The 25083-nt window shown below is 38.8% G+C and overlaps 1 protein-coding gene across 5 annotated transcripts in view; it reads left to right on the forward strand.

Moving 5' to 3' along the window:
• Positions 1-25083, forward strand: part of PLEKHG1 (pleckstrin homology and RhoGEF domain containing G1) — a 188652-nt gene that overhangs the window by 88527 nt on the left and 75042 nt on the right. The window contains exon 1 of one of the 5 annotated variants that reach the window (XM_075203617.1): positions 6246-6321. The exons of 3 other annotated variants lie outside the window; for them this stretch is intronic. Coding sequence is in view for 1 of the 2 variants with exons in the window: in XM_075203615.1 (XP_075059716.1) it covers positions 19127-19136 (10 nt within the window). In the remaining variant the exon portion in view is untranslated. Of the gene's footprint in view, positions 1-6245; positions 6322-18959; positions 19137-25083 lie in introns of those variants that run through there. One more of the 5 variants, XM_075203615.1, reaches the window with a different exon arrangement.

Consider the following 25083-nt stretch of genomic DNA (forward strand, 5'->3'; position numbering starts at 1 on the left):
TAATTAGTTGCTACAGACATGGGAAATGGCAATAGAGGTCAGTCATTTACAATGTGTACATTTCACATCTATTTTTGATGTGTAATTGTAAGCTCAACAATTACATAATAAAACCATATTTCCTATGGCACTTAGTAGATAGGGTGCTCCTGTAAATACAACAGTTTAGAGATGAAAGAACACATGTATTCCTTGAAGTCTGAAAGAAAAGCTGCTTTGGGCAGCACTGAAAAAATACAAAAGATACACTAAAATTGTTTGTTGCTCCTTATATTAAAAAGCACAGTTTTCCCCCAGCCTGACCCATGTGTGATGACCATAGCCTCTCCTGACATGCACCCCTCCCATTGCTCTTAGCTCTTTATACCCTAATTGTCCTCTGAATATTCACTCTGCTTAACATCCTGCCCCACCCCCCTCCCCCCCCCACAATCCCTCTTGTTCCTTCTGCCTCCTCTTAACATCACTCCCTAAACTGTAAAAACTGGTCACTTTTTGTCTAATGTTTCCCTCGAATACGATATACCACAATTGCTGTTTTGGTTTCACTATGTATGTAACCCAGTATTATCGTTCTGCTTTCTGTCTTTTCTTTACTGACCATAGACCGTCCCTGAGGAAAGCCTATTTACCATGGACAGCAGCGGTACTTGTAGTGGTGGCTCTGTACAAGGAAAATGCTTTATTATTTAAATAAAGCATTTTTCTTCATATATGCATTTATTGCAGTGATTGTCCATTGGACTATGAATAGGTCCTATTAAAGAAGACTCTTGCTTGGGGTTTAATTTTCAGACCCATAGAGTACCAAATGTATTAAAGCGCTACGGAATCTACTGGCGCTATATAAATAAATGTTGATGATGATGATGATTAATTTTGTTATGAAATTTGTTGTGCTGTTGAGTAGACACTCTCTCCAAGATCTGCAAAGTGACCAATTCTAAAAAATAACCTCTACTATGCCATGGTCTGACCATATAGTTACGTACATTTCATGAGAAACTAGCTGAAGTATCGGGTTCAAATCTTTAAGTTATTAAATAATCAATGAGTTAGATGTAGCTGTCAACCTTCTGAAAATAATTTGCAGCTTAGCCAATCTTTCAACACACCCATGAGATGGCTGCCCAGTGTGGTTTTTGTTTTTATATTAAATGTCAGTCAAATCCATCCAGTGGAAGGCTAAGAATAGGCTCCCTGGGTCAAAGTTTTGTCCAGCGTATACCAACAAGAGGTCTGACCGGGACACTAACCCGCCTAAAACCTTGCCAGGATCCAAATGGACCACCTCGCATTGGTTTCATTCCAATCAGTGCAGGGGTGTTCGAATGCAGGCTCTGAACATGCTCCCTGGGTCAAAGTTCTGCCCAGCGTACACCAACGGGAGGTATGACCAGGTCCCTAAGCCCCTAAAATCTGTCCAGGATCCAACTGAACCACCTCAAGTTGGTTTAATCTCAATCAGTGCAGGGGTATCCAAATGCATAACTGGACAGACAAACAAACAGACCAATGATATATAAGATACATATGAGCCATTAATAAAAAATTAAAGTAATCCATCCTTATGTACATTTTGTGTTGGTGAGAGTAGAAAGTGCAGTCCTTTACAGAAGGATAAATTAATCTCTTATCAGGCAGGCCAAAGTGGTGGACAGGGATTTTTCAATGAGTTTGATGCATGAAAGCAAACAACAGGGTCTTGAATAAGTAATTTATACAGCAAAAAGGACATGTAGGTTAGTCACTGGGACTAACAAGTTTGGAGAAAGGGAGAGTTGCTGATGTCCAAAGGTCTTTGAAAAATTCAGTGTGCTGTTAGTTGGGGGGAATACAGTATTTACTGATTGAGCAGGCCTCAGACAATCCAAAAACAACCCTCTTTGTCCTTATTAATGGACTCTAATTGGAATGAAACAGATTTGTTCAGATGTATAATGTTTACTTGATTCTTGTTCGTGGCCGATGCCTGGAAGGTCAGGATGCTAGAATTTGGGTTATTTTTGTTTGGAGAGATGAGTTTTCTTAGAAAAGACGATATCGGTGTACATGGAGCGATATTCAATGCATGATTTTCCCATTTTCTGTGGACTGTTAGGGCCTTTAAAATAATGGATAATTAATTTATTAGCACTTTTACATTGATGGGTTTGAGAAAGCATCTTAAAAGATATAGTTGAAAATATCCAAGTGAGAAAGAAAAGTAGTAAGAAAGACATTTAATGCAACATGCCTGGCTTTCAGACAGTAGCTGAAACAGAGCACAGGCAGTTTGTGTATAAAATTCTCCATACTTTGCAACATTGGGTGAACAATCCAATCCAAGTGGTAATAAGGAGAAGTGTGGTGCACCCCTATGGTAGTTAAAATATGCCATATTTTATAACTCAAAATTTAATTAAATCCACGTGGGTGACAGCAATCATGTAGAAGATAACGGAAAGAAAAATCAAACACTGTCACAATACATGTTAAGAATTGCTATGCATAGCGAAACATAGCAAAAAAATTAAAAGTTGTACTGGCTCAAGCAATATCAAAATTATTAGGAGGGTAATGGGTGTGTGTGGGGGGGGGGGGGGCGGGGAATCGTCAACCTTAGTGAACGAAGAAGAGGAGGAACCTCAGAGAGCAAAGGAAATGACTCCACGTACAGGAATGCTATGAGCAGGAGTGTGAGGTATGGAAGAGGCAATCCATGAGGGGGGAAGGGTTTGTTGGGGGCATTACTGATATAGCCAGGGAACCCAGATTTGGTGAAACTTATCTTCTTTATCTCCTAGAAAATATACCATATTATAGACTATGTATATATATGTCTGTTTTAACAAAAACATAGATTGCATTTACAAGTGCTAGTACATTTTGCCCACAACATAAAAAATATTACAGCAAAAGATAAAAAAAATTAAAAGAAAAATAAATGATTTAAATGTAGGTCATCCTGATGATAACCTAATGTTTATTGCGTCTTCTCTCTTTTTTGTACCTATTTATCTTCTGATATTATTATTGTGCCTGAAGCCCTGCTAGTTCTAACTCATCCCCAGCCATGAATGTAATCTAACCCTTAGCAATTACATACAGCCTAGTACATGTTAGACCAATGAAGCCAATTTTGTGTGCTAAGGGTTACAATATGTTTTGTGAAATTCATGTCATACTTACTTTTGAGACTATTCTTGCACCTAATTACTTTCTGAAGTACTAGTAGCGCTCTCTGCATTTTTATTAGTTACTGAATACAAATTACACAAAAGCTGAGCCATATAAAAAGTAGACGAAGCTTAAGGTAAAATGGAATTAAGAGATTTGTTGGGTTGTACCTCTTTTGATCCATTTAAACTTCATCCACACAAAAGGTTGTCCTTTCTGTATAGCATTAATCCCCCTAATTGATATGAATGGTTAATTGATATAATGGCGTAAGCTTAGGTTCTCTGTTAGATCAAATATCAAAATTTATTAATACTAATCAGTTAGCCACCCCTGTCATTAGTTCTTTGGCTGTAGTGCCAAAAATGCTGTTTTCAAATATGTGAACAATGTTTGTGAGGGTGAATAAATACAATTGATGTGTAAAAAGTAAAGTAAATTACCATCCTGCTCTGTGTTTAATTAAGCCACAAAATCTAGATAAATAAAATGTTAGAAATTGATGATGATGATAGACAGATAGATAGATAGATAGATACATAGATAGATAGATACATAGATAGATACATAGATACATAGATAGAAAGAGAAATTAGGTTAAGTCCAAACAATTAAACATTGATATATTAATACTCAATGTTATAATGTCTATAAGTATGTCTATGTGGTCTACACTGGATGTTACTTTGCCAAAACATGGCCTCACTTCATATACTTCGCCTAGTTCAGTCTTACTATGTCTTTTTATTGACCAATTAAAATAAAGAATTATAAAAAGTGATATGTTCTGGTCACAGCTCCATAACCTTATATTCCCTAATGTGTGCCTGTTAGTGTGGAGCTACCACCAGGTGGTACACAGCAGCTGGTCTAGGAGCCTTGGAACGACTATCAGCACTACTGTTAATGTGACGGAGTAGAGAATTCCTCTGTCTATTTTCATTTAAAAACATTGTAGCAGCTGCCATATTGTTTTCCTTGTAAGAGGTAAACAAAAACATTCACCATATGTAGCAAGTTAAAATCACCACTTACTCTCCATAAAAATAACTTTCCCCCATTGCAGTGGGGGGAGCAAGGGAAGGATGTCAACATTTTGTTTGGACACAACAGACATGACTAACTGGCCCAAGGAGTCATGACTCTAGCTAATCAATAAGATGGATTTTACATATGTGGTTTATCTGGTTTCCATGCATTTTGAATACATGAACACTATGTATTTACAGTAGTGCAAAATTATTGTAATTGTACTATTAACACCTCTGCACTGACACTATAGTGTATTTTCTTTTTTTCAAAACCTCAGGCTGCTTTTTCCATCAGCTGACTCTTTCCGTGGCTGTCCCACTCATAGGAGGCCATCAATCCAATGTAAGCTGATACTCTCTTCCATAGTGTTTAATGGCAGCTTAGAACTTCAGTGCCTCCTGTCATACTGGATACTAGATCTGTTCTTATTAGACACAAGTGCTAGAGGTCTTTATCCCTATGCATCACAATGGTGCTCTGGTGACATGCAGGAAACATCAGTGACATGACAACTGGTGTTTCCTGCATGATAGAGACATGTTTCATGCTCTATTGTGGACTTAAGTGTCTGTGACATCCATAAGTATACCACAGAAATACTAACATATATTAACATATAACAAATGGAAAACCAAAGTTGAAAAAAACACACACACAAGTACATATTACATATACCATAAATTTTAATATAGCCCTAAATAAATACACAACAAACATACATTAAAGTACACATATTTGTTATCCTTGTAGCTAAAGGAAATAGTTCATTTACACTACAAACAATATAAAATGTATCTGGATAGAGAAAAAAAAAATAAGTTACTCCTAGTGAAAACGACTCAGAAAGAAAAAGCAAAACATTTTGGGGCCTGCTGAGGTGCAATTTGAGACTCCTGTCAACGAAAAACTTAATACACATTGTTTTCATGCAATCAGTTGAATGCTGCATATCTAAATCAACGCATCAAAATTGATTACAAAAATACAAAACACAGAAAGCTTGCAGAATAAATATGAGTATAACACCAGATACCGAGGTTTACTTATAAATACAGAACAAAAGTAGTGCTGTGCAATTGTCCTTGTATACAGTATACGTACAGATACAAAATAATTTGTATTGCACCTCAGATACGCAAACATTGTATTGCAACTCAATGGGTTAGTGCTGTAGATAAATTTCTAGAATTCAATTCCTAAAAAATGTGACAGTTTTTTTTAAATACAGTTATATATATGAAGGTATAACTACCATGTGTTAGGGGGTGCACCTGCTACGGGGCTGAGGGAGGCCCGTTCTCCCTGTCAAAGCTCCATATGTATATGAGTTTTCATCATTAAGCAGTACATGACGGCCGTAACCAAATTTCTGCTTTGGTGCCACAAATGTATAGTTATGTCCCTGTGTATATAGCTGCTCAGCAGCAAGAACACTGCCGTGGATGCCACTATTCGAACAGGGTGCAATTTTTTACTTACATTAACAATGAATCATATGAGAATACTAGTGCGTACAGCACAACATTTCTATATGTTTGCATTTATTTGGGGCAGTTCTTGTCAACTGGAATTTTTTTTGCAAGGCATATTACATGCTACATAAACTGCATGATATAAATGTATTGCAAAACAAGTCATAAAGTATGGAAACAAATAAAGTGTTGTAAAGAGTCTAGAAATTAGTACTAATGGATGTTAATTTAGAAACGCCCAATTATTAAATGGCTGAGAATCTATAACAGCTACTGAGATAAAGTTAAAAGCACTAATTTTGCAATGATTTACAGTCCAAACAATTCAATAGATTTATTGTGCCATTAGTTTAATAGTAATAATAAACCCTTAAGAGGTTTTTCTTTTATGATCAAAGTTTAAAAGATAAAACTATTTGTGAAGACATATTTGATTCTTTTTCCTATTCCTTTTCAACACTGAAGAGATAAAGGTTATTATATTGAAGCAGTCACTAGAAGTTACTAACTTGGGAAAATACTGATGCACAGTGCGGTTACTCCTTTCTTTTAATGGTTTTTTTTAGAAGTACACATGGAATAGAGCGTCATGCTGGCATTGACCATAGAGTGCAGCAGAGAAGACTTGGATGGAGGCACTGTGCCACCAAGAGTGGAAGTGAGTAACGTGAACACAGCATACCTGCAGCACTCCACACAGTGGATCGAGGGGTGTTACAAAATATTATGTAAAGTGGAAAAGATGGTGCATGTTGGGAGATGTTTATGGTTAAGATGTGGGTAATTGGGAGTAAGCAATTACTTCCAAATGCAGGATTTCTAGAGGAGGGTTTCCATTCAACGCCACCAGAGTGGGCATGACAAACATGCAAAGGGTATGGCTATTATTTTTTAGAGACATACCTCCCAACTGTCCTTGCATTCTGGACAAAGTCAGAACTGAGCAGGAAAGTCAACCAGAATTGGGGCTGCCATAAAAGAATGAGGACAGCTGGCAGACTGCCCTGCGCTCTCCTACCTGTTCTTCCAGCTTTAACTACCTGTTGCTGGTCATGTCTTAAGTTCAGTTGCTGCTTGCCTTGATCCTGGAATGTTGGCTTCCTGTTTGTAAAAAGGATAGATACATGAAATATGGTAAGCTAGCAATAAGTGAACAATCTAGGAATCCCTGACCCCACCGAGTGACAATGTTAAATCAATAGCAACCCTGTTTAATAATTAGGCCTCTCTTCCTGCAAACAGCCCTAGTATTAAATTAATGGCAGTTATATTTTATAAATAGACCTATGTGTCCCCAACCAAATCCAACATTAAATTAATAGTATTTCCATGTAATAAATAAAGCTATCCCCCTTCTTCTCCCTAAACTTGGCCCCACATTCACCTAATATTTCCCATATCACCCCCAGCATTAAATTAACAATTCGATCACCCCATATTATATTAATAGGTACAACCATAATACCACAATAAAATAAAAAGGTATATATCTTACAGGCGCTAAAAAATATCAAAAATAACAATCAGTTGCTGCTTGAAAGAGACTCTGCAATTTTTAAATAAATGCTGTAAGCAAAACAAAAAGAAAATAGCAGCGCTATATTATTCTTAATAAATTAAACATGAAAAAATTAGAAAGAAACTGACAAAAATGGCATAGAAAAATCCAGTAAATATAGATATGTTTATTAATAATTTTCTATCATATAATAAATAAAATCAAACAATTTCATCAAAGCAATTAAAAATTAGGAGCCACCACTCTTATAATAAATACAACATTATTATATTGAATATTATATTAAATACAAAAAATAGCCTTTCCATCCCACAACCAACATATTAAGGGTTCCAACCCACCTTTAAAAGATTAACACCCCCCCCCCCATGCACACTTACCTACTCTATCCGGCACTGTGTTGTAGAGGCAGACTCTTATGTCTGACGCTCATGTTGGCTGCAAATGTGGAACACTCTCTCCCTGCAACCACCAGGAAGCATTCATAGCTCTGGTGGTGTTTCGGCGGGGGTTCCAGGCATCTGGAATTTCCCCCTAAGTGTGTGCCTTAGTGCCTTTTTTACATTTACCTTTATTGGTATGCCTATTCCTATAGCAAACCACAAACTGTTGCGTAAAGCATTGGGGCAGACCCACATCAAGGGTCGGAATAGGAGCATTAGTCATGTTTATCTGCGTGGTGGTCAAATATATGCATTTGTATATTAAAATGCACTGTTACACTGCATTTTTCCTGGTTAGTTAATGATGCACACTGTATTTATCTTTTCTATATAAAATAGTATACAGTATTTTGTAATTTAGGTGTAGTACATTTTTATCTTTTATTTATAAAACACCAACATATTACTCAGCTCTACATTGAATGGATTGTAATAAAAACACATAATGTACAATAACATGAAACAAAAGGTATTATTATTATATATTATATTTTATTTAATTTATGAAGTACAAACATATTACTAAGTGCTGTGCATTGATGGGATCATCAGACAAATTACTTACAATAACATGAAACAGAAATGCCCAAATGAGTTTAAAATCTCAAAGTTGTGGGAAACACTTGGTAGATAAAGTGGCTGAATAACAATTGTAGCTGTTAGTGGGGATACATGTTGCTGGATACCGCACTATACTTTAAGCTGACTTTCTTTCAGCTCACTCCATCTGGCCCAGTAAACAACTTGCATCCTGTCTGTCCTACAAGCCCCGTGCACACCTGTGCTGAACCCAGGTACATTGGGGTTCATCGAGTTTCCCAACCACCAGATCTATACACTGGCATTCCACTAGTGCACACTATGTACCACTCCCGGTCTTGTGAACTACCCTGGGAACAGGATCTACAGTATGTTCAGGCCTATCTGTGACCCATCAGAGCTCCTTGCCATCTAGGTGCCTTCTGCTTTCTCGTCAGATGCTCACGCTACTGCACAATCCATCAAAGATGTTTGCCTAACCAGTGTGAATGGGGAAGACTAGTAGTAGGAAAGCCCTTCTGCTCCTGAGCTCCGTTGCGCTGCTTCAGTTGCCAGCTTGGGGACCTTCTGCTGCTAGACCACCATGGAAACCATGGAGCACACAGAGCCTCATTTAGGCTGTGTAGTGGCAGAAGTGGACCTGTATCACCCACCTCCTAGGTCTTGGAATCATTTCATATCTCCCCTGGCCTGAGCCTAGGCTGCAGAGCAAGACCCTTGGCATCCTCCCCAGGCTGGGTAAAAAGTTTGACCGGCCAGTCTGTTCAATAACAGGGAGAGAGGTGATGAGTTTCACCTGCCTCATTGGTACCTAGTAACCCTGGTGTTCCAAGTCCTACTTGACTGCCGTACCATCTAGCCCTTTGCATCATCTCCTCTGCACCATCTAAGCACCCTCTCCAACTAGGCCTCGTCACTGCCTAAGTATTGGCCAAACCATCTGGTACCCTGTGCCTTCCAGGCCTCCGCCAATTAGGCCTCTACACCATGTAGGCATCCACAAAAACTTTTCCTCAGGGGCACGCTAGGCTGGGGGCAGGGGAGCATCTGTCCCCCCTTGTGGTAGATGCCCCCCTGCCCATAAAGGGCTACCTTGGGCAGGGTCACTGGGCTAATTGCATTTATTTCCTTTAAAACATTCCTAATAGGGTGCTGTGTGAATTCTTGCCCTCCCTGGGCTAAAATTTGCCAGCCCTCCCCTGCTTTAACTCCTGCTATCCAGACAAGGTTTCAAGACACATTTGCACCACTATACTGTCAAGGACTCTGCATTAATGGAACTACCTTTACCAGATCTCTTCTATATTCTCACTCCCAGCCATTCAAGATCATCATGTGTGAGACCCCACTCTAGATTGTAAGCTTGCAAAAGCAGGGTAATTTTTACCCTCTCTCTCATGTCTTTGACTCCTTAGTGCCATAAGTTATCTTTTCCTCTATGCTCTAAATGCTTAACTTGAATGCGCCCAATCTGGCTACCCACACCTATACCCAGTCTCATGTCCATCTTGTACAATTCACATACTTTTTCAGGCATAACCTGAGTGCGCCCAAGATGGCTGTTTCCTCTTGTACCTAATCGTTCTTTGCATGTTGCTGTTTCATGTATCTTTTATATGTCCAGTATAAACTGCTTTGAATCCTAATTTGGAGAAAATAAATCATGTTTATATTTAAGGCAAGAGGCCTGGAGGCTATAGTTCCCAATACATACACCCTAGAACCTATTAATACATGTGTTATGTTCCTCCAATCAGGACTCAGCATAACATTTCTTTGACATCAGGTGCTCAACCCCACATGACTCAGGGAGAGTCATTCACAGTGAACTAAGGGAAGACCAGTGGTGAGAACTTCATTTTGAAAAAAAAGCTTACCTTTTTTTTTCTTAATAAAATGTACTTTAAAAAAAACAAAAAAAAAAACATGATTTTTTTTTTTAATTAAAACTTAGGGCCGTATGTGTAGATGCCATCTATCTTAATTTGTTTGGCTTTTGATTTTTCAGAGATGTGTTTTGCCTGAGCGCTATCTTGTAACAGACAATTTTTGTTTTTCTTTTATAATGCATAAAGTGGCAATAACAGACGCCTGCAGTTATATTGTAAATCTCCTACTGTGCACATTGATTGCCTATGCTGTCTCCCTGAATGGATGAAATTGCTGGAGCTTAAGAGACAATTACTTCAGATTTTACTCAAGCCGAGTGCCATTACAGGAAATGTAATTTACTAAGTAGAGCATTTAATTATATTAGCCAATAAGGAAGACAGTGAGAGGCACAACGCTTCTGGCATTTATATATGTGTTCACCTTACTTCATTCATGGATGACTATCTCTAAGTGTATTTTTAACCATATCAGTGGCACAGATAGTATCTATAACTTATAGAAATCGTACTATGACATTTATTCTCCTATGGTTTATTTTTGTTACAGATATATTTGCATAGAGCACATGATTGGTCAGCTGCTGGAACCATCCTTTTGTACAATTATTGGCTTTCTGGCAGCTCTGTTTATACAGACCACACTGCTAATGATACTGGATTGACCTTATTACCAAAAGGTTGGGAAGTTCCTCATATATTTTAGGTAGTCCTTACACATAATAGCTACTGTAAAATACAATGCGAGTAATGTAGCATTTGATTACTTCATATGTGTCTGTCTGTATGCATGTTCTTGGTTATCGGCATTTAAATTTTTGAATTTAGGAGTGCCATTAAAATCACATGTCAATCGCAAACCCGTTAGTTATGCATTTAGGAGCTCCTCCAATGCGTTTACTTGTTGTGAACGTGAAAAATAAAATATAAAGCAGTCAAAAATACGGAATACAAACGGAGCACTGCTGCAAAGCTATCACAAACATTGCTGCGAATAGTGACATCAGAAACAATGATTTCCAGTGTCACACCCATTTATATGTGTTTTACTAGTTTTAAAAACATTAGTAAAATGCTTGTAGTAAACGCCAGTGGTTGTGAGCCCTTACTGTTTTCACTAATCTTACTCTTTGAAAGTATGACCACGGGGTATATTTACTAAACTGCAGGTTTGAAAAAGTGGAGATGTTGCCTATAGCAACCAATTAGATTCTAGCTGTCATTTTGTAGAATGTACTGAATAAATGATAACTAGAATATGAATGGTTGCTATAGGCAACATCTCCACTTTTTCAAACCCGCAGTTTAGTAAACATACCCCCATTTCTTTTTTGTGTGTACATAAATAATCTTTATAATGCACTTTAGATTGTTGTGTTATAATCAGCGAGTATTTAAAAGTGATCACCCCGCACTTGCCACTTGGACATCCCCTCTGGGACCTTCAATAGGGGAGGTCGAAAAAGACATCAAGTATGGCATTATCCTATGTAGCAGGAATAAATATTTGATCCAAGAAACCAGTTTTATTATGTTTTTGAGGATTAAAGTAAGCCATAGCAAGAATAAAGAGAAGGTGTAGCGGCTTTAAACGGGAAAAACAAGTCTTATACACCTGATATAAGGGTTTACAACAGGCCATTGTAATAATATAATGCAGTAGCAGATAAAAGATTACATCTTTGGCTAGAAGAACTGGTTAATTTGCAGATGGGCACTGGGGACAGTGAGTTTATGTGATCGATCACAGTTGTTGCTATGATATGAATATGTTTTTTTGCAATAGAAAACATTACAATTTCAGACTGATTAGAAGGGATAAGGTTACACATACACTTAGGGCTAGATTTACTAAGCGGCGGGTTTGAAAAAGTGGGGATGTTGCCTATAGCAACCAATCAGATTCTAGCTATCATTTTGTAGAAGGTACTAAATAAATGAAAGCTAGAATCTGATTGGTTGCTATAGGCAACATCCCCACTTTTTCAAACCCGCAGCTTAGTAAATCTAGTCCTTAGATTTTAACACAACATGAAATGTGGGTGTCAATGCAAGAACGGATAGTTTTCATAGATAACAAACAATTTAAGTACAAAGACAAAATTATATATACATTCCGTTTCCATATCAGCAAGGTACACGAAGGTCCAAATGTAAGAAAATTGTTGTCCATAATGACCATCCCTGGCACAGAAAAAGATATCTTGGAAAATCAGTCCATCTTGGCAGCCTGCAGGACTAAGGAGTAATTACATGATTAATTGAACGACAGCAATGATATTTGCTCTCTGAAATGTAAGGATTAGTATCATTAGTCTATATTGTAGGTTGATGTGTTTAAATTCTCTGCTAATTAAAATATATTATTGTTCCCTCTGCAACGCTCCCCTATGATTTTCAGGCATACTAGTGTTGCTCCCTGTATGCATAAAAACATTAACCCCTAGAGAGGTAATATGACATGTTCAAGGTCACAAAGACCTGACACAGCATAGAAGAAGAATTTCATGTGGAGCTCAGTGTTGCGTTTATATAGGAATCTTTGCAGTGTACACATATTGGTCTGTCTTTATTTTACTAAGAAAAAACAAAAACACAAGACATTAATAAATTGTATACAAATATTATATTAGCCAAAATTGTCTTCCTATGTACTGGCTATTTTCTTAAAAGTGGCTGGACCACACTTTGTGGGAAAAAAAAGTGAATGCTGTATCTTCTTGATCTTATCAGGAGACACTTCAGTGCCTGGTAACAGCAGGGAGTTCCTGAGCTGAGTAAATTTGATATGATGTGTGGTTGAATGCGAGTTGACCACATTACACATCTTCTGCCTCATATGAGATCATGTGCTGCACTACTTCAGACAATTCCGGCCAGATTTCTCTAAAATATGGTGCTCTGCATTTTTCTCCAGCTTTTGGCCAATCCTCATTATTATGTACTGCTGAAGTCAGTAAGCCCAAACTGCACAGTATTTAGTAATTACTATTATTATCTTTTATTTATAAAGTGTCAACATATTACTCAGCCTTGTACACTGAGGGGATCTTTTTTCAAAGAAATATTTCATACAAATACATGAAACAGAAGGTAAAGATGACCCTGTCCAAATAAGCTTACAATCTAAGAGGTCGGTGAAACACTGGATACATAAGGTAGCAGAATAACGATTGTAGCTGTTGGCGAGGATAAATGTTCTGTGCTAATTCATGGTTCCAGGGAGTTGGTGGATACAGACACTGTGTTAGTTCATGGCTCAAGACAGTTTATAATCAAAGGCAGAACATCAGGGGGTAAATGTATGAAAGTCCGTTTTTTTTCATCTCGCGGGAAATTGGCGACTTTGCAGCTAAAATTTAAAGTGGCGATGGCTTATAAAGGCAAGTTTGCCTTTACAAGCCATCGCCGCTTTAAATTTTAGCTGCAAAGTCGCCGATTTCCCGCGAGATGAAAAAAAGGACTTTCATACATTTACCCCCAGATCTTGACAGTTGTTTCTGGCTTTAGGCTGTTGGTAATAGCAGGTATAGCACTAGTTCCTGGCTGTAGTTAGTTGGTAACTACAGGCACTGTGATAGTTCCTGGCTCCAGTTTGTTGGTAATAGCAGTTATAGCACTAGTTCCTGGCTGTAGTTAGTTGGTAACTACAGGCATTGTGCTAGTTCCTGGCTCCAGTCTGTTGGTAATAGCAGTTATAGCACTAGTTCCTGGCTGTAGTTAGTTGGTAACTACAGGCATTGTGCTAGTTCCTGGCTCCAGTTGTTGGTAATAGCAGTTATAGCACTAGTTCCTGGCTGTAGTTAGTTGGTAACTACAGGCATTGTGCTAGTTCCTGGCTCCAGTCTGTTGGTAATAGCAGTTATAGCACTAGTTCCTGGCTGTGGGTAGTTGGTAACTACAGGCATTCTGCCAGTTCCTGGCTCCAGTCTGTTGGTAATAGCAGGTATAGCACTAGTTCCTGGCTGTGGGTAGTTGGTAACTACATGCATTGTGCTAGTTCCTGGCTCCAGTCTGTTGGTAATAGCAGGTTTAGCACTAGTTCCTTGCTGTGGGTAGTTGGTAACTACAGGCATTGTGCTAGTTCCTGGCTCCAGTCTGTTGGTAATAGCAGTTATAGCACTAGTTCCTGGCTGTGGTTAGTTGGTAACTACAGGCATTCTGCCAGTTCCTGGCTCCAGTCTGTTGGTAATAGCAGGTATAGCACTAGTTCCTGGCTGTGGGTAGTTGGTAACTACAGGCATTGTGCTAGTTCCTGGCTCCAGTCTGTTGGTAATAGCAGGTATAGCACTAGTTCCTGGCTGTGGGTAGTTGGTAACTACAGGCATTGTGCCAGTTCCTGGCTCCAGTCTGTTGGTAATAGCAGTTATAGCACTAGTTCCTGGCTGTGGGTAGTTGGTAACTACAGGCATTGTGCAAGTTCCTGGCTCCATTCTGTTGGTAATAGCAGGTATAGCACTAGTTCCTGGCTGTGAGTAGTTGGTAACTACAGGCATTGTGCTAGTTCCTGGCTCCAGTCTGTTGGTAATAGCAGGTATAGCACTAGTTCCTGGCTGTGGGTAGTTGGTAACTACAGGCATTGTGCTAGTTCCTGGCTCCAGTCTGTTGGTAATAGCAGGTATAGCACTAGTTCCTGGCTGTGGGTAGTTGGTAACTACAGGCATTGTGCCAGTTCCTGGCTCCAGTCTGTTGGTAATAGCAGGTATAGCACTAGTTCCTGGCTGTGGGTAGTTGGTAACTACATGCATTGTGCCAGTTCCTGGCTCCAGTCTGTAGGTAATAGCAGGTATAGCACTAGTTCCTGGCTGTGGGTAGTTGGTAACTACAGGCATTGTGCCAGTTCCTGGCTCCAGTCTGTTGGTAATAGCAGGTATAGCACTAGTTCCTGGCTGTGGGTAGTTGGTAACTACAGGCATTGTGCTAGTTCCTGGCTCCAGTCTCTTGGTAATAGCAGGTACAGCACTAGTTCCTAGCTATGGGCAGTTGGTAATTACAGGTTCTTTACTAGGCTCTGGCTCCAGGCAGTTGACATAACAGGCACAGCACCAGTTCCTGGCCAACTAGCAATCACAGACACAACCGCCCTAGGCAGTTGGCAGTAGCTTTGGGCAGTTGGCAATCACAGGCACTATGCTCATTTCTGGCTCCATTAAACTATTTCAATAGCCTCCATTTCTGTAGGAATGCACTGTTCGGATATTAATCAGGATCAGCGGTCTCTTGGCACCCATATATGCTGTGCTCTGCAGCAAGGACAACCTTAATGGCCATCAAAATCACAGTGTGCTTGTGCAACTTAACAGTACATTACTGACATATGAATAATTAACAATATGTATACATGTTCTCAATGACAACTTCTGCAGTACACACAGATTTATTTTCTATCTTCCTGTAGCAATCTTGTGAGCTAAGTGAGCAAGTTTAAAGTGCAAGCTGTGCCTAATACGTTAAAAAGTGGGTGGTCATGTTTCCTTGAATATGTGACATAGAGCATGTGCTCCAAATGCTGTCACCAAATGCAAGCTTGAGTCCACTGATCACCTCCTTGTACTCCAGTATGTTTATATAAGGCTTATTCAGCTAAATGACAGAAAGAAAAACATTCTTGCAGTGTAAAGGGAGGCACCATATGGTAGGAAGTACAAGCTCAGTGAAGCAAATATTCCTTGTGCTGTGTCTCAGTTACATTGTAACCGTATATATATGGTAGCAAAAATTATTTCCATTAATAGAAGGGAAACAAATTAATAATGTTATTATTTTAGGCAACACTGGGGTGCTCTCATGAGGCACTTTTTAGTGTGCACATCGTGAAATTGCTGTATTCTTTAAGTATTCAGTACACATACCAGATATAATGACTTCTAATCTGCAAGGCTGCACATCCAGCTCCTTAAACAAGGATTAAATCCTTTATTTATTTTTATGTTTGTGGGACAATACTGTTTTTATAAGTGAGTCTTTTTAGTACCTTTTAGACCTCCTGACCATAACTTTAGCAGTTGCTGCAGAATACATGAAAAACAATGACAACATTTTTGACACAGTTCTGCTTTTATCATTTTACAATTATTAGCTGAGTGACTTTTCTTATGTATTTTGGTATTGTGTGAGTATAACCTAGTGAGAAACATGTTTTTGTTACTTAAAAGAGGTTTTTGTGTTTTGCATTTCTTCTAAGTGTGCCCATCCTGTTTCAGTGATATCCGTTTACAGTGAATTGATAGACTGCATTACCAACAATATTAGTTCAGCACACAAGACGGCTGCTTCAACCTTGTGTAGGCCATGTACTCTTGATATAGACGAACAAAAGTTGACATTTTTACTTATAGTGTCATATGTATATATGGTTAAGACATTAAGGGGCATATTCAATTGACGGCAGGATCGCCGAAAATCCCGTGCTCCAAAAATATTACCGTTATTACGTTAATCCTGCACGGGAAAACCGTTAATACGGCAATTTACTCGCTGGATTTCAGCTCGCAGCTCAGGGAGCTGCGAGCTGAAATCCAGCGAGATATTACTGTATTAACGGTAATATTTTTGGAGTGCGGGATTTTCGGCGATCCCGCCGTCAATTGAATATGTCCCTAAGGGGCCTATTTATTAAACCTAATTTTCATGTTAATTCCCCGTAAACGGCTGTTTTCGAGGAATAGACGCCAATTGAAGTATTTGTCTAATCTATCAACAGTGCATCGCAGCAGATATCTTAGATATCTGCTGCGGTGCACTTTTTTTTCGTAATACATAACAGTCCCCATAGATGTCTATGGGGACTGCTATGTACTGCAACTTAACAATGAATGAAAATGCTTTTACATATACAGTAATGTACGCCAGCTCAGGCCGCCGTACATAACTGTTTCTGCTATTTTTCAGCACTGTTCAGCTCTGCTCCGAAGAGCAGAGCTCTACAGCGCATGTGCACTGTCACACACCGCTCTCTGCAACAGTGAAGTGCACGGATTTTTGTGCGCATGCCAGAAGTTTTCTGACGGAGCATGCGCACAAGGCTGCTGTGGATCGCAAAGCAGCTTTGGGAACGAAGAGGCAGTGAAAAGGTAAGTTTTTAACTTCACAGGGAAAGCACTTTATCGTGACTGCTGTCCCTACTGAAGTTTTTTCATAAATATGACAAATAGTTCAATCCTTATTAATGCAATAAGGATTGAAAACTATTTTTCATTTTATGTGGTTGTTGGTAAATGTGCCTCTATATAAGCTAGTAAGAGTTTTGCACAAGTGCAAACATTAACATTAAGTGGTATATTACTATTGTATCTTTTGATTAGTAACTTTTTTCCCACATTCCAGTAAACATGAATAATATTGTAATGACATATTTATGTTTCGATATATAACACAACCTAGACAATTTTGACTTTTTTTCCCCAGTCAGTTGGTTTGCATTAATTAATTCCTTATTTAAAGTGAAAGTGTACTTCCCTTATCCTGGTGTACAAATAAAAACATTCCCAAGCTCTAAGGTAAACATTTTACAGAGAGTCTGTACAGAATTGTTTTATTTTTTATTTATTTAGGTGGGGGGGGGGGGGGGCATCGTAAATGTTGTACAATAAAATATGTGCTTGTGAAAAAAAAACCCAAAAAAAAACAAAACTTAAAACTGCATAAATGGCATTGTCACTAAAAACATACACTTTTAGCCCACTTGATTTAACTGTCATTTAAATACTGTCATTTGTTGTTCAAATACAGTAGTTTTCCAGCTGAGCAGAAAACCCAACAAATTGATGAATTTTATTGTAAGTTATTCCAACCACCTATTGTCCAATCTTAGTGTGCCATAGATGTACAATTCAACTAGGTAACAAAGTATTCTCTGTACAAAACATTATTATGGTGTACATTTATGTTTATTAATAAATATCAAGGCTTCATTCAGGGGCAGGTGGGCATCTGGTTTCCTAGTGGGGTATCTTCGGCTGGGGCACTGGGCCCCCTGCATTTTTTTCCACTTTAATAGGTTGCTTTTATACTTTTGTTATAAAACTATCTTGGAATACTGCACATACTAACTTGTGAATAGGACATTGTATGTTTGGATTATTTTCTAGAAAGTAAACTTTCTCTACTTTAAGTTGTTCCTGCTATAGATTTAGCAAGAATATTTTCCTGTGCTCTATAAATAAAGAGCTTCACTTACAAAGTCAGAGGGAGCCAATCATAGCAGCACTGCAATTAACTCACCAGCAGCAGTATCCTTGATTGCTTCCACAAACATTTAAAAGCAGGAGCTAATTGCTTTTACTGATGCTTACTGTATGTTAACTGTGCAATAAACCCAAGAAATTAATTCACAATGCAATAATTGATTAGCAAATCTGCATGATGTTAATTATCCATGTCTAGCCTTGCAGGACAAAGCACATTTTAACCATTAAAATGTAGCTATATTTAACCTATTGATTGAAAAAGAAAGAGCCGGAACAATAAAGTGAACTATTCCCTTTCTAACATGTGTCGCCCTATACTGTAATAATGGTTAGAGAACTGTTTCCACGGAGATTAGAGATTGAAAAGTGAGCATGCTGCCTAATAGTTGTCGTCATAGACTAACAGATATTATACCATTGGCTAGTCCTTCAAGCATTTCCCTGCGCTATACATCTCACTGCTCAATGTGCAGCTTTGTTCATCCCTCAGAAAAAGTTCCTGGGTAGCTGTAAATATGTCTGGGCAGAGTGAGAGAAACTGATGTTAAACTGCAGCTTTCCTCAGCTGGTGGGAGGGATAGACGGGGGAGGGGTGACAAGGCTATTCAGCTCTACAATACCAAACAGGTTGGGTATCTTTTTACCACTCATATAGTTGCTGCTTGTCTTGTGAAGTGTTCCTCCAGGGGAATCTGGTCAGTCAAGGGATTTGCCTCTGAAGAAAGTTGATCTTTGCTGTGCTTTAAGTTCCCTGCGGAATGTTGAAATTCATTTTTATTTCACTATGATACTTTTACTCTGGATACATTTTTTTTGCTTTATGAATACATACAAATCCATTTTCCATTGAGTGGACTATTGTATTACTGTATCAGAAACCAAAATGCCTACAGGTGAGTAGTACTTAACTTATTGTAGTAGGTTGACCTAGTTATTTATTGTGTTGTATTATATGTTGATGCTTCTATTCTAGTGTTCTTAAATAAAGAAAATAGCCAAAGCTGGTACATATTAGATTACATTCAATATTTTGCATGACAAACATAATATTTTGCTTAACTAACATTCTATTGACACAATGCTTTATTAAGCCTGCTGTGCTTAATGGTCATCATTTAAAGATTACTTCCAATAAGGATTTGTAGCATTTAAAGTAATTATTTGAATGTGCATTCGAGGCTTGTGTGGCAAGTGCAACACCACGAACACATCGAAACCTCCTGTAGAGTTTTAATTGGGGACGATTAAAGAAATGTCTTTTTCATTTGCATATCAGTTTATCCCAGCGTGCAGTGCGCTCATTTGGATTTGTTTCTCAGTCTTGTATAGAAGAAATGATCATGCCCTGTGCAGTTCAGTGAGTTATCTAAACGTAGACTTGTCTTAGTTTATCTGTAATGCTGATACAATTTCATAAAGAGGTTTTAAGTTTGACACAGCTTTCTTATTTATTTAAGCAATCCTTGGATAGTGAGGAGTTAACTATTTTTGACTGCTACCCACATGTTTCTGTCCAGCACAATGTTGACACTTGTTCTGACTGACAGTGTTTTTATATTCATTTTATAGCTGTCTGCTAAGATGCTGCCAATTTTCTACCTCCCTTCATTCCTTTTATTGCCTGTTTTTCACCTCTGTGAGGCACTATTGGTTTGTGTGCATGGTATACCACCCTATTTATAGCTCATCCATTTTTGCTGTGGTAACTGGTGTGCTTATTTAGGTGTTTTATGCCTTCAGTGTGAAACAGTGGGCCTGCATGGTGGTCTTGTGCTTTTAGGATTTAGGACTATATCCAGCTACAAATATACATGTGGATAAACCATGTTGCAATCCACGGGAGCAAATGCAATTTGTTTTCTCTGCATGCCTGGAAAATGCTGCCTAATATTGCATATAGCACACATAGGGGGCCGCTTTATTGTTACACTACAATATAGAATTGAGCTAGGGTGCACCTCCTCCTAAGTGTAAATCTGCACATTTTAAATGTGCCTCTCTCCCTGCAGTGCAACATGCGCTTCCCAAGCCAAGGTGCAGGATTTACTCTTTACCCTAAATGATAACCTTAATGTTTTCTATGGAAATTTCTAGGCGTGTTTAAAAGATTTTGCAAGATGATTGTTTTGTTGTGTACCTTGACCTGCAGTATTCATAGTCTACTCATGGTCTGGTGTCTGCTTCACAACTATATTGCCAGATGTCTTTCTTTGCTACTTATTATATGTTTGCAACATTTAAAATTCCTGAATGAACAATATGACATCATAGACTAAACCAATGATGGCCTAAATGGTAGCCAATCATTCAAAAGTGTTTTATAGTATCTTAATAATTAGCTGTTTGCCTAGTAAACTTTCTGAGAACTTCATAGGACAAAATCTATTCACTCCCCGACCCCTTAAACCAAATGCAAGAATACTTGCGTCATTCTTCAGCCATCTTTTTGGCAATACCTCTTTAGCTGTCAATAAGTGCTAGCTGCTATTGGCAATGACAATCACTCAAACATAAGGGCAGTATACCATAATCCACTTCTATTTAGGATGCGAGATTGGTATGCTGCTGATGCTTTTCTCCCTGCTGCCTGTATTGGTATCTATCCCACTAAACAATTGTTTGCGCTGCCAAGATTGTCCATTGTTGTATATATTTATACATTGAAATTCTGCTCGGACCAGAGTTATTGGTCTTTGTTTATCACATTGATAGACCAGAAGTAAGTAACTTTTAGAAATTATCCATGAACATACATAATTATTTTTTACTACACAACAAAAAGACAAACTACACAGGGGTGTCAGTAGCCATTTGTGTCATGCAACTAGTGTCACATTTAGCAAATCGCATCTGTTTTTAATGTCTGTGACAGCCTGTGGTTTGTCTTTTTCTTTTTTCTTTTTCCTCCTCACATGTCCTGTTCCTGTGTTGCATGCAATTTGCCACAAATCACCTAGAATCAATTGTCCACTTTTTCACAAAATCAACTATCCAACAGTATTGCACCATGTTTTGATGCACTTACTGTCACAGATGATAGCGCCAGTCAATACCTCTTACAGCCAAGTCCAAAGTAATTTAAGGGCACACAGGTGCTTTGAACACTTTTACATCCCTCACCCCAGAATAAGCACCATTGTTTATAGCGCACAAAACGCTCTTTGCTGACACTATTGTGTGAATATGCTTATCCCCGCTTTCTCGTATATACGTATACTGGGAAAATGCTGCTATTTTCTTAGTTGGCGCTCATGTATAATGGGATGAGTGTTCCACATTCACTTCAATATATCAGCATGGGGGGATTTGAATACTAGTGGATTTTTCCCCCAGATGGAATAAGCAAGCATTCAAAGAGTCTCTGTGACGCCAGCCTAAATGTTAGAGGACATGGGACTTTGAATTGTTGCTGCTGACAGATCTCTAGTGCAGCTGTGCCCTGCAGCAAGTTGAATAAAAGAGGAATTTTTGGATTGTAAGAAGAAATCTGTATAGTATGTAGACCACTTTAAATGCTTAAAATGCAGCATCGAAGGGGTGATTTTAGGGAGGGGGAGGGGCTAGGGCAGGGGTGGCTAACCAATCAGAGACCAAGAGCCATAAAATATCTATAGCTACCACAAAGAGCCGACTTTACCTCATATATATATATATATATGTGTGAAAATACATATACGCAGTACTGTATAAACACTTGTAAACATACTGCACACAAATACATTGAAAACATAACAATTTGCAATTCCCTGCTAAGTGAAAAAGAAAATATCTAACATTGCGTAAATATTCCAAATAATCATAAAATCTTCACAGGTCTGCACTGCACAGCTCTTACCTTGCTGCTGTGTCCAGCCGGAGGAGGAGGGGTCAAAGATTGAGTCTCTTCACAGTAGCTCACACTGCTACTGTATCCATATGCGCTGTGGAGGGAACTGTTGAAGTGGGGATAAAAGAAAGTCATAAATGGCCAACATGGTCCTCGGACCTTTTGCCTGCACATCAGCCTCCACATACCATCAGATCTATCCACATTTCCCGTACATGCCATCATCCCCCCACATATGCCCCTTACATGCCATCATACCTCGGGCAGCATGGTGGCTTAGTGGTTTGCACTTCTGCCTCATAGCAGTGGTGTCTTGAGTTTGATTCTCGACCATGGCCTTATCTGTGAGGAGTTTGTATGTTCTCCCTGTGTTTGCGTGGGTTTCCTCCCACAATCCAAAAACATACTAGTAGGTTAATTGGCTGCTATCAAATTGACCCTAGTCTGTGTGTGTGTGTTAGAGAATTTAGGCTGTAAGCTCCAATGGAGCAGGGACTGTTGTGAGTGCGTTCTCTGTACAGTGCTGCAGAATTAGTGGCGCTATATAAATAAACGATGATGATATCTCCACATATGCCCCGTACATGCCATCATACTTCCACATATGCCCCATACTTCCACATATGCCATCATGCCTCCACACATGCCCCGTATATGCCATCTTACTTCAACATATGCCTCCTATATGCCCATCAGCCTCACCACATTCCCCATACATGCCAGTATGCCTCCCTACATGCCATGAGGTCTACCCACATTCTTCATACCTGCTAATCAAACCTCCAAACATTCCAATAGATCTCCCCAAAATGCACTCAGATTTCTTTACATGCCTTTCAGCCTCTCACATGCCCCTTACTTACCCATCACATCTCTCACACAGATGCTGGAGCAATCCAATCAGGAAAGGAGGAGGAAGAGCACACTACAGCCCTCCTCCTCCTTTACTGATTGGATTGCTGCAGTAAGGTGACCTCCTTTTGTTATTCATGACTCGTCTGCTCTTGGGCAGCTGAGCTGTCAGAAGTTCACTAAGTTGTCGTCTGTCAGAAATTCACTTATGTGGCTGTAGGCACCTGGAGCACTGTCAGCACCAGCCGGCCAGGAGCCTCAATTCCAGGTTCAAAAAACCTCATGCAGCTTGAGAGCCGTGGGTTGGCCACCGCTGAGCTAGAGGTTGCCCTACCATGCCCCCGAGGAATGTGTCGCGCCCTTCTTGCAGTGGCGTGCGCACACAGTTGCTATTGGATATATCGTAAAGTTGGAAGCTATGTAAATGTAATTTGGATTTTATATGATGGAGACCTCTTATGGGAAAAAATATTAAGCATTTCACTATTCATATAAAGCACTCATATATTCCATAAGGTCAGGGCCTTATTATTAAACTGAGAAGGCTGTAGCCTAGGGTGCAAGGCTTTTGGGGGTTGCAACATCTATGGGGTTACAACATTATGACAAGGGTAGGTATACATTGAAATTAATGTTAAAATAACATATTAGTTAAATTCTGAAAAAGAATGTAGTAGGGTTTGATGCATTCCCATGCTAAAGGCTGAAAATAATGTTTATACTCAGACAGACGCTTGAGGTTAAGCGAGGAGAAGGGCCAAGGACGGTGACAGGTGCGACATTCTCACTTTACCCTAGGTAATTCCTTCATGCCTCCCTCTCCCTACGCCGTTCTGATTTTAATGAAAATAAAATAAGTGATGAAACCAAGTGGAGCTGAGTTTCGTAAACATGTGAATGTACACATGAGGGGTGAAGGAAGCCAGGTTTCGTTTTTACCCATAGCCGTCAGGGAAGAGGAGGGGCGCTTTAAGCTTAGTAGTCTAGGGTGGTCTGAACCCTTAATCAGGCTCTGCATAGGATTGTACAAAGCAAGGAATGTATGCAAGAATTCCAGAAGAATTCCAAGTTCTTGATAAAGTAGATGTACATCAAAAACTTAAGGGCACGCTTGTGAATATTAACCCCTCTTAATGCGATAAGTTTTTTTGTTTTTTTTTATCTCTTGCATTTATGAAAAAAAATATATTACTGAGGCGGCTGAGCATTACTCACCTGCCCTCAGGATACTGCCCCAGAGTGGTAATTGTAAATTACTGTTTCACCAGGCCAATCTCGTTCTACGTATGTGCAATGGAAGTGAAAGCCAGGATTTGGACCTTCAGATCCATTCATCAAAAAAATACAGTATAAAAAAACAAACACATGCAGAAACAACATTATATATAATATACAACATATGTTATTTTTTACCTACATTAATAAACATTACTTTCCTTATTTCTATTAAATATTATTTTATTAAAGTAATTACTTTATTAAATATTAATTGCTTAATAAATAGACTCTTTTGCCAGTGGCAAGTGACCTGTTATTGTAGGGTCTGTATTTATGGTATGTGATGCACTCATAATGCACAGTTAATATGTGAATAATGTTGCTATGCTATGGAACGAGTGAATGCAGGACTGCCAACATGATTTCCATTACATAATAATGTATTTTCCAACTTGCAATAATCTGAGCTATAATGGTAAGAGTATTTTCCGTCATTAATTAATGCATTTATTTTTGCCCAGTTTATTGCACTTTAAAAAGAGATTGAAACATTATCACAAAGTTGAAATGGATCATGGGGGTAAGTCTATGTATGACTAGAGAATATGAATTTTAGGCTGGTCACCCACTGGTGATAAAAATCATGTTTGAGATGTGATGTGTAACCAACGCTTACACCTTTGGTCGGAAGGGGGTCAATCAATGAGTGTAAATGGGACATGCAGTGTCCAAAGATGGTGCTGTACCGCTGCCATTCCTGACCACAGGCGCAAGCATACCTAGATATGGGGAGTTATAGTGTTTGTTGTACCATGCTATTTTACCTTGTACTGTCCTATTGTTAGTTCCTGTATGGCACTACGGACACTTTGTTGCGCTCTATAAATACACATTAATAACAATAATAGTGGGGTCATTGGAAGCAAAAGGCTTCATTCCTATAT

The sequence above is a fragment of the Mixophyes fleayi genome, chromosome 3 (genome assembly GCF_038048845.1).
Source record: "Mixophyes fleayi isolate aMixFle1 chromosome 3, aMixFle1.hap1, whole genome shotgun sequence".
Classification (NCBI taxonomy): Eukaryota; Metazoa; Chordata; class Amphibia; order Anura; family Limnodynastidae; genus Mixophyes; species Mixophyes fleayi.